Source organism: Capricornis sumatraensis, chromosome 6 (assembly GCF_032405125.1).
Source record: "Capricornis sumatraensis isolate serow.1 chromosome 6, serow.2, whole genome shotgun sequence".
Taxonomy (NCBI): Eukaryota; Metazoa; Chordata; class Mammalia; order Artiodactyla; family Bovidae; genus Capricornis; species Capricornis sumatraensis.
The window spans coordinates 74,240,726-74,253,942 of NC_091074.1; the positions used below are offsets into that span (position 1 = coordinate 74,240,726).

The following is a 13,217-nucleotide window of genomic DNA, read 5'->3' on the forward strand; positions in this document are numbered from 1 at the left end:
ATGCTCTTGTCTCCCCACTTTCCCATGTGGACGGGCCCAAGGAGGAAAGCTGGTGGTCTGTTCATTTTCTACAGGTCACTTTCATGCATGCTGGGTGATGCATCCCGTCTGCTGGCATCTTCCACCCTGGCCTCTGGAGTGAGTAAGATGAGAGCAGATGAGACTTGCTATGACCCCTGAACAGTCTGTGGGCCTGTTGAGTCCTACCTGTACCCTGGGAGCCTCCTTGGGCCACAGGTGTAGGTAGAGGTCACCGACTGTGAGTCTGTCCTGAGTACCCAGTCCTGTGAAAGCTGATTGCTTCAATGGGGAGAAGTGAAGCTTCTCTGCTTGAGTCTCTGCTGCCTCTGGGAGCTTGGCCCTCTGTTGAGGGGCTCCAGGTGGCTTCCCTCTGTCTGGGCCCAGGGAACTAGAGTAGAGGGGAGACTCTGGAGTGAGGCCACCATGAGCCATCAGGCCCCTAACGTCTTTCCTCTGGTCCTGTGGACGGTGGTGGGACACAAATGCTCCTTGGTAAATGCACCGTTGTGGGCGCCTCTTCCACTAACATCCTTCCCCTGCATTCCATCCTAGGGGCACAGCGTCCCACTCTCGGACCATGAGGTGCCTACACACAGAGTCACAACCGTGCTCATTCACTGGGGGAGGTGGGCTCTGTAAGCATGGCTGTCCTCTCCTCCAGGGCAGGGTGGGACCAGCCCTCAGAGGCTTCCATGCTCCACACTGCACACTCTCAGGGCTGGGAGTATGTGGTCCTCATTCTTGCTGCTGCTTCAGAGCACGAGAAAGGCAAAGGGAGGGTGACAAACTTAGCCTATCTTGTTCTAGCTGCATCTGGGAGAGAAAGGGGCTTTCAGGGTGGCGTCATCTATCCACTGTGACATAAGGACTCCCCTCCTTATTCTGACTGTGAGTTTCTCCCTAACTCTTCCTGAGCCTGAGGGGAATTTCAGCTTCTGAACACACCTCCCTTACCAGCTGCACAATATCCAGGTGGAGAGAGAGTAGGATAGAAGTGAGCAAGATCCTGAGAAGGGGGAGGTCCTTAGGTTTAGCTCACTGTGACATGTCCTAATGGTGTTGCTTGTTTCTGTAATGCTGGTATTATGGAAACCGAAGGTGCAGTTGGGAATTGGGGCACGGGTGAGTATCGATGCTGGGGTCAACCTCCCTCCATGGCCCCACTCCATGTGGAAGTCAAAGCAGGCACCTGGGAAGAGTGGACCCTGATGCCTTCCATTCCCCTCAGTAAGGCACAGACAGCCTACTACCCCTGCTCCTGAGAAAAAGCCATTTATTTCTGGTAAGAAGAAGCCTTTAGCACACAGAGGATGTGCTAACATGAGAGAAAATATTTATCTGCATGGTATGGATTTTTCTCTCGAGGAAGAGTTTTCCTACCTGTAATGCTGTGAAAAGCAGGTTCTGATTTACCAGAAGACATATTTCTGAAGGAGACCATGCCTTGGACAGTGGAGGGGATGGCCTGGGATGCTTGTCACTCTTGATCCAAGTTGGCAAGCTCTGCCTGGAGGGGGACCTGGATCCCTGGGTGAGAAGGCCCACTTGCTGTCCCTGGAACTGGTCCACTTACCCTTATTTGAAAAGCTATGGCACATCGGGGTAGCTTGGTGATAACGGGGTGTATCTCTCCTCATTCTCCTTTGTTCTTGGTAGGAGAGAATTCTGTGGTGGCAGTAATGTGGACCTATTGGGTCTTGGAATTCTGCTTGGTACCAATTTAACTCCGTGGCATGAGGTCCATGGTGAAACACCATCTTCTCTTTTAGGATCTGTCCAACAGCTGTTATGACAGTCTGAGCCTCAACAGCCCTGCTGTCCATGGTGGATTTGCTTTTGATTGATTCTTGGCTCTTGACACTGACTGTTTCAGGCTTGCCTTTTTGCAGGGGCTCTTCTGGTTCTTTGCATTTATTGGGGAAAATCCACTGCAGAAGGAGCTTAATCCTTTCTTTGAAGTGGCTTTCTGACAGAACCTGTCTCTTCTGTCGAAACTTACTTTTTAGGGACTCTGTTGATTCTTTTTTCTGGCCAGGATGGCTCATCCCTTGGGGTTGGTAAGCCCTCCGTTCTGCCAGTCCTTTTTGAATCTGTCTTAATTTGGGCCTTGTGTATTTCTCTCTCCCATCCTTGGGGACAGACTTCTTGCCTTGGCTCTTATATTTGAGCTGTTGTTTCATGTCCACCTGCTGCCCCTGGCTGCTCCCTTCACTTGATGTAGCATCATAGAGTTCTGAGGAATTGGATTTGTCTCCACTGGATAAGATCTGATAGGGCAGAGATTGCTGAGAAGCCAAGATGTTTGCAGCAAGAAACATATTTGAGTGACAGTCTTTGAGAAGTGTATCAGTGGCACAGTCTTGAAGAAGCACACCAGTTTCACAGTCTTGAAGGAGCACACTGGTGGCTTGGCCTTGAGCGTGATCCTGCTGGTCAGTGAACCCTTGAGACTCAAGCTTAAGAAACTGTCTCTCAAAGAGTAGATCTTCTGTATTTGAGGCAACAGATTTTGTATTCAATGAGGGGCTTTTATTGCACCTTGGAGACCGTAATCTCCTGAAATCCATATTAATGTCTAGGGATTTGACCTGCACACTAGGTTCCCTGGTGCCCTTCCCAGCTGAGTCTCCTTCCACAACCTCTTGGGCCCTGGAAGATGGGGAACATTCATCGAGGTCCACAACTATCACATTAGAGCAAGATTCTGGGGAGGCCTGCCCCCTAGTTTTCTTCTGTGGCTCACTGCTGGCCATTGCTGAACTTGGACTTGGCTCCAGGCCACCTTTCTCAGTTTCCACAACAGACTCACTGTGCCACATTCTGCTCACAAAGTTGTATTTGGGGGCCGGAGAAGATGGTTTGTTTTCCTGTCCAGTCAGATGGACATCTGAGGGCTTATGGGTGTCACCAGGTGTGGGTCCTCCCAGGTACCCGCAGGTTTTCTTAGTCGCCCATGAGGGGACAGGGAGGGGACTCTCCAGTGGGGCAACTGCCTCTGTTGTTATCAGTTTCTCTCCTGCGTGGGGCTGAGGAGGTTTTCCCAAGCCCTTGGTTAATGGGGCTGAGTGGTCTCCAGATTCACAGGTGGCCTTCAATGTGGGCCTTTGAACCTTTTTCAGCTTCAAGCAAAATATGAACTTAAGGACTTTGAAGAGTAGGCTCCACCTGTGCCTCACCCGAAACCTCATTGTATGTGCTTCCAGCTCCTGCTCGGTATACGGACTGAGGGCAAGAGACTCATGGGAGGGGATCATGGAGGCTTTCCCATCCTGAGAGGACTGTGTACTTTCTGTTTTCATGGGACCATTTGTCTCTCCCAGAATGTCTAAAACAAGGTTGCCAGCAAGCCTCGAATGATAGACTTTCACAGGGATCTCTCTCTCACAGATTTGCTCTCCCTTCCTCTCTGTAAGGACGCTTGAGACTGCTGGATGCTTCTTGTCTGGGCTCAACACTCTTTCTGACTCAGATTTTGCTCTCGGATCCTCCACTGGAGGGTTGGCTGAGAACATGTACAGATGTTTAGTGATCTTCCCCACACTCTGCCCTACATCATGGCGCAGGTCTCTCCCTGGTACGATTTGTGCTGGGCACTTGGACCTCATCTTTTGTGCATCCTGTCTCCTTTTGCCTAGACCTGCAGAGCATCTTGAGGGCCCCTCCCTGCCCTGTGCCTGACAAGGCCTTGGGTATCGATCCTGAGGCTGCATCAGTTTCTGAGATGCTTGGATTCTGTTCAACAGGCCACTCTGTTGCTGCGTGAACCTTTGGGAAATGTGGTGCTCCAGTTTCTCCTGCACCTCAGGGCTGATCAAATACCCAGGAAGGACAGAGACAGAGCTGTTAGCCTGGGAAGACCTGGTCTCCTGGGGTAGGTTGGGACTGACCTGGCTAAAGACTTGCTGAGAGTTTTTAACTGAAGAGGGTAGAGTTCTCTCTCTTTCTAGTTGTTTTTTCCGAAAGTGACTTTCCAGGTTTTCAATTGCATTTGAACTGAAAGACGATGCCTTATTTTGGACTGTAGGGCAAGATGTTTCAATGGACCCAATCTGGTGTTGAGATGATGATGACTGGACTGAGCGAGAGGCTGATGGATGGACAGTTGTTTCGAACTGAGCCTGAGGTCGTGGATGATATAGGGGTATGACTGGAGTCAAGGATTGGGGTCTGGCCTGGATCTCCATATGAGCCCGAGAAGATGGCTGACAGAGAGGGATGTTTAGATTCAAGGGTATCGGTTGGGCTTGGATCTCCATGTGAGCCCGAGGAGGTGGTTGAAACTGGGGCATGGTTGGAGTTGAGGGTTGTTGGTGGTCCTGGACCTCCATGGAAATCTTAGATGTTGGTGGACATTGAGGCATGGTTGCCTGACCTCTACCTCCCCAAGGAAGGGGTTGGGCCTGGGTCTTCATGTGAGCCCAAACAGGTGGTTGAAACTGGGGCATGTTTGGAGTCCAGCGTAGGTGTTGGACCTGGGTCTCCATGTGAGCCTGAGGTTGTGGTGGTTGACACTGGGACATGGATGGAGTCCAGAGTAGGGGTGGAACCTGGGTCTCCATGTGAGCCCGAAGTGGTGCTTGAAATTGAGGCATGGTTTGAGCCAGGAGTTGGGATTGGACCCAGGTCTCCATGTGAGTTCGAGGTTGTGGCGGTTGATACTGGGACATGGATGGAGTCTGGAGTAGGGGTGGAACCTGGGTCTCCACGTGGGCCTGAAGTGGTACTTGAATGTGAGGCATGGTTTGAGCCAAGAGTTGGGATTCGACCTGGGTCTCCATGTGAGTTCGAGGTGGTGGTTGAAACTGGGGTATGTTTGGAGTCCAAGGAAGGGACTGGTCCTGAATCTCCACGTGAGCTTGAGGTTGTGGTGGTTGACACTGGGACATGGATGGAGTCTGGAGTAGGGGTAGAACCTGGGTCTTCATGTGAGCCCAAGTTGGTGGTTGAGAGTGAGGCATGGTTGAAGCCAAGATTTGGGCACTGGACTGGGTCTCCATGGAAACTTCAGATGATGGTTGACATTGTGGCATGATTGGAGTCAAGGGTAGGGGTTGGGCCTGGGTCTCCATGTGACCCAGATGTGATGGCTGCAACTGGGGCATGGTTGGAGTCAAGGATTGAGGTTGAGCCTGGGTGACAGGGTGGGTCAAGTGCTTGGCCAATGACAGTTTTGAAGTTACTTTAGCTGGAAGATGGAATGGTCTGGCTTTAGAGTGTTCATTAAATAAGACAGGGCATAACTCTTGAGCTGACCCAGGTAGTGTGACAGCAGCTACAAGAGACTCACTGTGCAGAAAGGGGAGACCCCAGAAGAGCTGGCTGCATGTCTTCTGTAGACAGTCCCCCAAAGTGTCAGGATATCGGGGCTTCTCAGGACCAAGCAGCTGTTCATGTTTGCCTTTTATGTTCCGGAAGTGTTGGTGACCCAAGGTGTCCTGTTTGTGACCCAGTGACTCGATCCTCTTCCCTGAAGAATTCAGGTGGTAGCCTGCCTCCTCCTCCTCTTTCTCTTTCCAAAACTTAAGTTCCACTCTCTTGGTGATTAGTATTTCCAGCAGCTCCTGGACATCAGGGTTGATAAAAGCGAGGCTACCAGCCTCTATCTGCCTGTTTCTGGGATCTCCCAAGAATGAAGCCTCTGGTGGGGAGAGGGGAAGGCTTTCTTTCTGGGACTCTAAGTGTGTCAAGGTGGAGAAGCTCCAAGCTTTGGCTGCTTCCTGCCACCAGGCCAGGCCAGGGGAGTGTGGAGATGACCTGTGTTGGATGGTGCCCAGTGCGAGTGCCGTAGAGTCACCCTGAGTGAGACTCATCATGGAGCCTGATGGTTTTGGGGCAGAGCAGGGTGCTGGAGGTGGAGAGCAGGCTCTCCCATGAGGGGGCCTTGGTGGGGAAGGGGAAAGAGCCAGTGGCCAGGGTGAAAGGCTGTCCAGGGGAAATAAATGCTCTGGTGTTGGAGAGGCACTCAGGTATGACTCTGAGTAAGTGGAAACTGAGCCTGGAGAAATGGTAGAAGCCCATGGTAGAGGCTGCTTGGTCAGAGGAGCTGGGGAAATGGTGGGAGCTGCCTCTTCCCTGCATGGTTGGTGGGCTCCAGCAGAAACTGCTTTGCAAACCTTACCAGGTGAATCTTGACATGAGACCTGATGAAAGCTGCCCTTGTCAGGGAACTTCCCTAGATGTCTGCAGGAGACATGAAGAACCAAGCTTCAGCCAGGAGCTGCCAGGCCAGGAGGACCAGACAGGCCAGGCAGGGGTGGGCAGCTGCACCCCACAGCCCTGCATGGCCCCAGTACTGACTTCACAATGCTCCTGCTGTTCCTCACCTCAGGGTGATAGCCATACCACCCCCCCCGGGAATCCTCCTCCCAGCTCAGCCCCAGGCTGCCAGTATCCCTGGGCTCACACCATAGGCTCTAGAAGAACCCCCTAGAAAGAAAGGGTAGATTCTCTACCTTTGCAGAAGTGAAGTCAGGTCCCAGACCTCTTCCAGTGCTTCCAGGCAATCTCTGCAAGCTGGAAATCAGCAGACTGGGTCATGGTGGTGAAGATAGGAGCCTAGGGGTCTTACAGGAAGCTGAGTGCACCGTCTCTTTCAGGGGCACCATTGGGAGACTGGAGCCCAAGCACCAGTGTCCAATACCACATGACCCCTGACAGTGATGGTGAAGCTCATGAAAGGGTTTATCACTCAAATTTTCCATATCCTTTACTCCTTGCTGCCCTCACAACCTACCTGTAGGGGAAATGGGCAGGCATCAGTCTGCAGTTGAATCTGAGCAAAGTTAAACCATGTGTGCTATGTGTACTGGAGGGCTCACCCCTCCCAGTCCAGGTGCTATTAGTCCAATACAGCCCACACGCCCCTTTGGTACAGAGTCTTTTTCAGGCCCCTCACAGCTACATTCTACACACAGAATCTGGGAAGTATCTGGATTCTGTTGTCCTTCTCAGAAGCCTCCCTGGGGGCTCTGTTTCTCACGGAAGAAGTCCAGCCACTGGCCCCCTCCGAGTCCGTGGAGCTGGGCCTCATGGCCAGAGAGGTGGGGACCAACTCTGGGGGCACTCATGGCTGGATGTCAGAACTCACCTTTCAAAGCTCCATTTCTCTTGCTGCTCCTGCTTCTTCCCCTTCTTTCCATTTGATGCTGAGAGAGAGAGAAAAAAGGGCAGCTTAAGACCCAAATCTCAGTCTCCCCTGTCTAGACAAGCATCAGGCACTAGTGTCCATACATAATATGACTTTCTACATTTCACGGACAGAGCTCTGTGATGTTTCTTTCCTTTCACTCATTTTTAAAGTGGATAAAATATTTTCTGTTTTCCTTCTTTGAAGAACTGCCGGTGACAGAATGAAACACCAATACTGCAGAGTGGTTTGAATCTTTATATTTTAACACTTGCTTCTTACAGCTGCTTTATTTTATATCCCTTGCACAACAACCTACAGGGCAAGCTGCCAAGCACTATGATTCAGAGACTATACAGTGCGCAGGCGCAGGTCGAGATAACCTTTACCTTGACTTATTTACTGCAGCTAAGACTTTGTTTTGGGGAACTTCCTTATCAACTTAGAATCCGTTTTGTCCCAGGGTCTGTTCCTTTTGAGGAATCAGAGAAACATCCTTGTGTGCAAGAAATGTTCTTTTCCCACGGGAACAAACAGGATTCTTAGCTGAACATCTTGTTTGCAAGAATGTTCAGCTCAGGTTGAGAGTCTCGTTTGCAAGCACTTCTCAACCTTCCTTAAACCTAGTTCCCTACACTGGGCAGAACATCTCGTTTGCAAGCACTTCTCAACCTTCTTTATACCTTGTTCCCTACAAAGAACAAAAGATGATTTTCAATGTGAGAGGTACTTCTTTTGTCACTGTTCCTCTGCTCAAGAAACACACGCATTCTCAGACTGTGGGTGAATCTTAGCTCCATCAGGTAGATCTCTGCTTCTTGATACCAGCCCCTGCTCTGAGGTTCTTGGGGCTTCAGCATTGCCAGAAGATCAGCCCTGAGACACTGTTCACAGCTGCTGAACTAGTGCTTAGAGAGTCCTGTCCTCTCCTGAGATTGAACTAAGTATCCAATCCTCAACCCCTGGTCACTTTGTTTGGGATATGCCCTGGAGCCCCTGCCACACCTGGACGCCTGATCTGAGATCTTTGGGTAGAAATCCTAGTGTTCACTATATCTCCTGCCCAGCCTGGTTTGTCCCTAGAGGCATGATATTCTATTTTTCCCTGAAAATAGATGTCCTGTTCTTTCCCACCGCAAGAATCTCTGGTTGATTCAGAAAAGTAGAAATCATAATAAAAAAGATTTCATATGCTTGTGAGTCTGGACCAAGGGTTCCTTACCTTTCTGATGTTTCCATGTTTCCTAAGGGGAGGAAAGGATGGGTTATTCTCCAGGTAGGGAAGGATCAGGAAAAAGAGCCCCAGTCCACACAGAAAGGCGAGGATGGTATCGATCGCCCAAAAAGGGGAGCTGGAGTTCAGCCAAATATCAAAAGTACTTTTCAGATAAAGGAGAGGATTTTCCTTCATCTGTATCACACTGCTGCCCTCAGGCAACTGAGTACAGGGTGTGCACTTGGGGACTAAAGTACTAGGCTCACATCACAGAGCTGTGGTCTGGTCACAAAGGGCCTTTGGGAGTAAGAGGGAGTAGCAGAGGAGGAGGCTGGACTGTAGCCCCTCCCTAACCATCCAGCCCTGCAGCCTCATGCATCTCCCTTCTCTGAGCCTTCCCATCCTACCTTCTCATCCTGTTAAGAGACATTAGTCAAGTGTTGCCTCTTTCTCCCTAGGACTCAGAGAATTCCAGGTTCCTTTGATATCACTGCTTGAGTCCCCATCAATACTTTAAAAAATCTGGAGTTCTCCCTGTAACTTTGATTAATCCCAGGTATTTTAAATTTTATGATATTTTTTTAAAAATTTCAGTTAATTTTGACTATATTCAACTACCAGGAATTAAAAGTTAGTAAAAAATTTTTGAAATTTCCAAGGCTGTGAAATATAAAGCAAATTAAACCTTCAGAGTAAATTTTTCATAAGTTTCCAGCATCCTTGTTTTCTGAACTCAGTACACTGAACAAAAAGTTTTGGAACACTGTACAGATACACAAACATCCTTTAAACAAATCAGCCCAGTGTTTTCAAATCTAAGAACCAAGTTTTGTTTTGTTTTGTTTTGTTTTCAGTTCAAATGTTATCTTTCAGTATTTTTTATATGTTGGACTGCTAGCAGTCAGTTCTCCCAGCCTCTGTTTATCTGGGAATATTTTTATTTTGCCATCTTTTCTGATTTAATAGACATGGAATCCTTGGGTGACAATTTTTTCCTTCAGATCTTTTAATGTGGCATCTCACAGCCTTCCCTCTGCCGTTTCTGACTGGAAGTCAGTGATTAATCTTATTGTGGTCTCTTCATATATGGAGAGGAGAAGGAAATGGCAGTCCACTCCAGTGTTCCTGCCTGGAGAGTCCCATGGACAGAGGAGCTTGGTAGGCTGCCCCCTATGGGGTCACACAGAGCCACGACTGAAGTGACTTAGCAGCAGCAGCAGCAGCATATATGGAGAACAGTTTTTCTCCGGCTACTTTTTTTCCTTTGTTTTTCCACAGCTTGACCAAGATGTGTCTTAGAGTGGATCTGTTTCCTTTCATTTTTCTAGAGGTAAACTCTGAATCTGGAGAGTGGTTTTCATCAAAATTTTATAAACTTTCAGCCATATGTCTACAAGTAATTTTATTCTGTCCCCTTTCCTCTCCCTTCTTTCTCAGAGTCTCTTTCCTTCCACATTTGATGGTGTGCTGAATGGATGCCGTAGATCGTTTCCCCTCAACATTTTTTCTCTTTGTTTTTTACATTGATTTCCTGAATTCATCTTCAAGGTTATGGATTCTTTCTGCTTCCATCTCAAGTGTGATATTGAACCTATTTTTCATTTTAATAATTATAGTTTTCAATTCTAGGATTTATATTAGTTTCCTTTTTAAAAATAATTTGTAGCTATTCATTGAGTGTCTCTTTTAACTTAGATGAATAAATGAAAATCATATTTTCATCTAATTCTTCGAGCATGTCTCCTTTAGTCCATCTTGCAGTTATCATTATTTTGATATTTTAATGTTTTGACCTTCATCTGAATTTATAAGTGATATGTGAGTCATATGTGATATATTATATAAATGCTTTACTCACCACCGTTTCAACATTAGAGTTTTCTGATTTTAACTGTGTACTTATCTGTCCCAGGGAGTTTTATACTTGGATATATTTTCCTTTTCCTAATTAGCATCTTTTCATTTCAGCTTGTAGAACTCCTTTTAACATTTCCTATTAGACTGATCTAATGGTGATGAACATTTGCTTGTTTGGAAAATTCAATGTCTCCTTCAATTCTGAATGACAGTTTTGCTGGGTATTGTTTCTCTGAATTAACTTTCTGCCCCTTGCTCTGCCTCTTGTCCTTTCTCCCTTATAATTCATATCGTAGGTCCACTTGATGGTGCCCCTTAATTTCGTGTGCTTAACTCCACTCTTTTAATTTTTCTTCTTTCTCTCTGAGGAGGTGAATTCCACAGTTTTGTCCTCAAGTTTTCTGATTCTCCCTTCCACTAGTCCATTGTCGAATCTCTCGGTTGATTTTTCAGTCCAGGTGCTGTACGGTTCAGATTTATGGCTTCTGTTTGGTGCTTAAAAATAATTTTTTTCCTATCTCTTCATTGAAATTCCTGTTTTGTATATGTATTGTTCTCCTGATCTTGGTGAACATGTTTTTAACAATTATTTCAAACTCTGTATCATGTAAATCACTTCTGTTCATAAGAATAAGGACTGTTTCTAATCTTTTGTTTGTTTGTTTGTTTGGAACACTGTCCTCTGTTTATTTAATTTCCCTCACTCTCTCTGTTGGTTTTGCACAATAGATAAGATAGCCACCTCTCCCAGTCTTGACAGAGTCATTTCACATTGAAGGTGAGACTCACTAATCAGCTCAGCCTGGGTTCTTGATTGTTTCTCAAATTTTGTGGGTTTTTTTCAACCACACTCTTTGTTCTTGGTACTTCCCGGTAGCTGAGGATGTTCACGGGCCCATCAGTGTCCCAAAGGGGAGAATCACGGTCAGCACATGGAGGTAAGATGACTGGAAGCTGGGAAAGTATGTAGTCCAACCCCTTTCATGGACAAGCTTCTTATTGGGAGACCTAGCAACTTGGTGTAGGACTGAGGAAGAAGGTAGAGGGACACAGGCTTCTTGGGCTTCTGGTGAGACTCTCAGTCAGCTCACGTGCTCGGTGTGCTCAGTCGCTAGGTCATGTCCAACTCTGAGACCCCATAGATTTAACTCTCCAGGCTCCTCTGTCTATGGAATTCTCCAAGCAAGAATACTGGAGCGGATAGCCTTTCCCTTCTGTAGGGCATCTTTCCAACCCAGGGATCGAACCCAGATCTGCATTGTGGGCAGATTCTTTACCATCTGAGCCACCAGAGAAGTAGTGTTCAGTATAGTTATCATATTGTACATTACATCCAGAGTTTGTATTTATCTTGAAACTGAAAATTTGCTCCTTTTGACTGCCTATGTCTAATTTCCCCCTCCACTTACTCCCCACCTCTGGCAAGTACAAATCTGTTCTCTTTTTCTATGAGATTTTGTTTGTTTTTGAAGTATAATTGAGCTGAACACTATATTAGTACCTGTTATGCAAAACAGTGATTTGGTATATCTAGACATTTCAAAATTATCCCAAAGTTAAGTTCATTACAATCAGTAATACAGAGATATTACCTAATTATTGACTATATTCCTCACGTTGTACAATTTCATACCTGTGACTCCAACCAGAATAAATGTCCATATGTATGACATCTATTTTCCAAGCAGAAATTTGTACCCTCACCATTTCTCTTCTTTGAACCTCTTCTTCTGTCAGTCACTTATTTGTTCTTTGTAAATATAAATGTGTTTCTGTTCTGTTCTATTTGTCTATATTTTTGTTTTTGGATTCCTCACGTAAATGAACTAATAAAATATTTATCTTTCTCTGACTTTTGTCAGTTAGCATCCCTCTGGTCCATCTAGGTTATCACAAATGGCAAGATTTCATTTTTTTTTTATGACTGAGTAATACACACACACACACCATATCTTTCTCCAGTCATCTATTGGTGGGAACTTAGGTTGCTTACATACATCAGCTACTGTAAATAATACTGTAAATATCAGCTACAGTGAACGTAGCAGTGCATATATTTTTTAATTAGTGTTTTCATTTTCTTCAGATAAATGCCCAGAAATGAAATTGCTGAATAATATGATAGTTCTATTTTAAATTTCTTGAGGAATTTCCATACTATTTTCCATGGTGACTTCACCAGTTTACATCACTATTTACCTTGTATGGTACAGTGTACATTGTTTGGTTGAACTCCCCTTTGAAGCTGTCTGTCCTAGACTTTGATTTGCTGGGACGGTGTTGTTTACTGTTTCAGTTACACTCTACCACTAGCGATCAGTCTGCTCAGACTGTCTGCTCCTTCCTGATTCGGTGTTGGATGAAGCTGTCAGTCCTGGACTTTGATTTGCTGGGACGGTGTTGTTTACTGTTTCAGTTACACTCTACCACTAGCGATCAGTCTGCTCAGACTGTCTGTTTCTTACTGATTCAGTGTTGGATGATCAATTTCTATAAATTGATTCATTTCTTCTCTCCGTTCAATTTGTTTACACATAACTGTTTGTGGTATTCTCTATGATTTTTTAAGCTCTATGATATCAGTTATAATTTCTCCTCTTTCATTTTTTATTTTGTTGTTGTGTTCTTTCTTTTTTCTTTCTTAAACTGGTTTTGAATTATGTTTATTTTTTCAAAAACTTAGCTCTTGGTTTCATTAATATTTTCTGTGAAGATTTTGGTATTTCTCTTATTATTTCCTCTTTGATCTTTATTATTTTCTTCTTCCCTCCCAATTCCTGTAGATAGTAGGTTAGGTTGTTCATTAAGATTCCTCTCGTTTCCTAAGGTAGGCCTGTATTGCTCGACTCTAAAAACTTCTTTTGTTGCATGCCATAGACTTAGGGAGGTTGTACCTTTATTTTCACTTGCTTCAAGTTAGTTTCTGTTTTCCTCTTTGATTTCTTCATTGACCCTATGTTTTCTCAGTAGCATATTGTTTACTCTCCATATGTTTTT

The 13,217-nt window shown here is 45.9% G+C and overlaps 1 protein-coding gene across 1 annotated transcript; it reads right to left on the reverse strand.

Moving 5' to 3' along the window:
• Nucleotides 1-68: 68 nt before the first annotated feature.
• On the reverse strand, nt 69-8,386 carry LOC138080754 (putative spermatogenesis-associated protein 31C2). The gene is made up of 5 exons (XM_068973617.1): nt 8,370-8,386; nt 7,831-7,838; nt 7,109-7,166; nt 1,595-5,901; nt 69-133 (listed from the first exon to the last, which is right to left on the reverse strand). The coding sequence occupies exons 1-5, from the start codon at nt 8,384-8,386 to the stop codon at nt 69-71; spliced, it is 4,455 nt and encodes a 1,484-aa protein (XP_068829718.1).
• Nucleotides 8,387-13,217: the final 4,831 nt, after the last annotated feature.

Coding starts and splice junctions, on each gene's coding strand:
- LOC138080754 (XM_068973617.1), bottom strand. Junction 5,902..7,108: donor GAGAAATGGAGCTTTGAAAG/GTGAGTTCTGAC, acceptor TTCCCCACCAAG/GCCCCCTCATGGGAGAGCCT. Junction 134..1,594: donor CCATAGCTTTTCAAATAAGG/GTAAGTGGACCA, acceptor TACTCACTCCAG/AGGCCAGGGTGGAAGATGCC.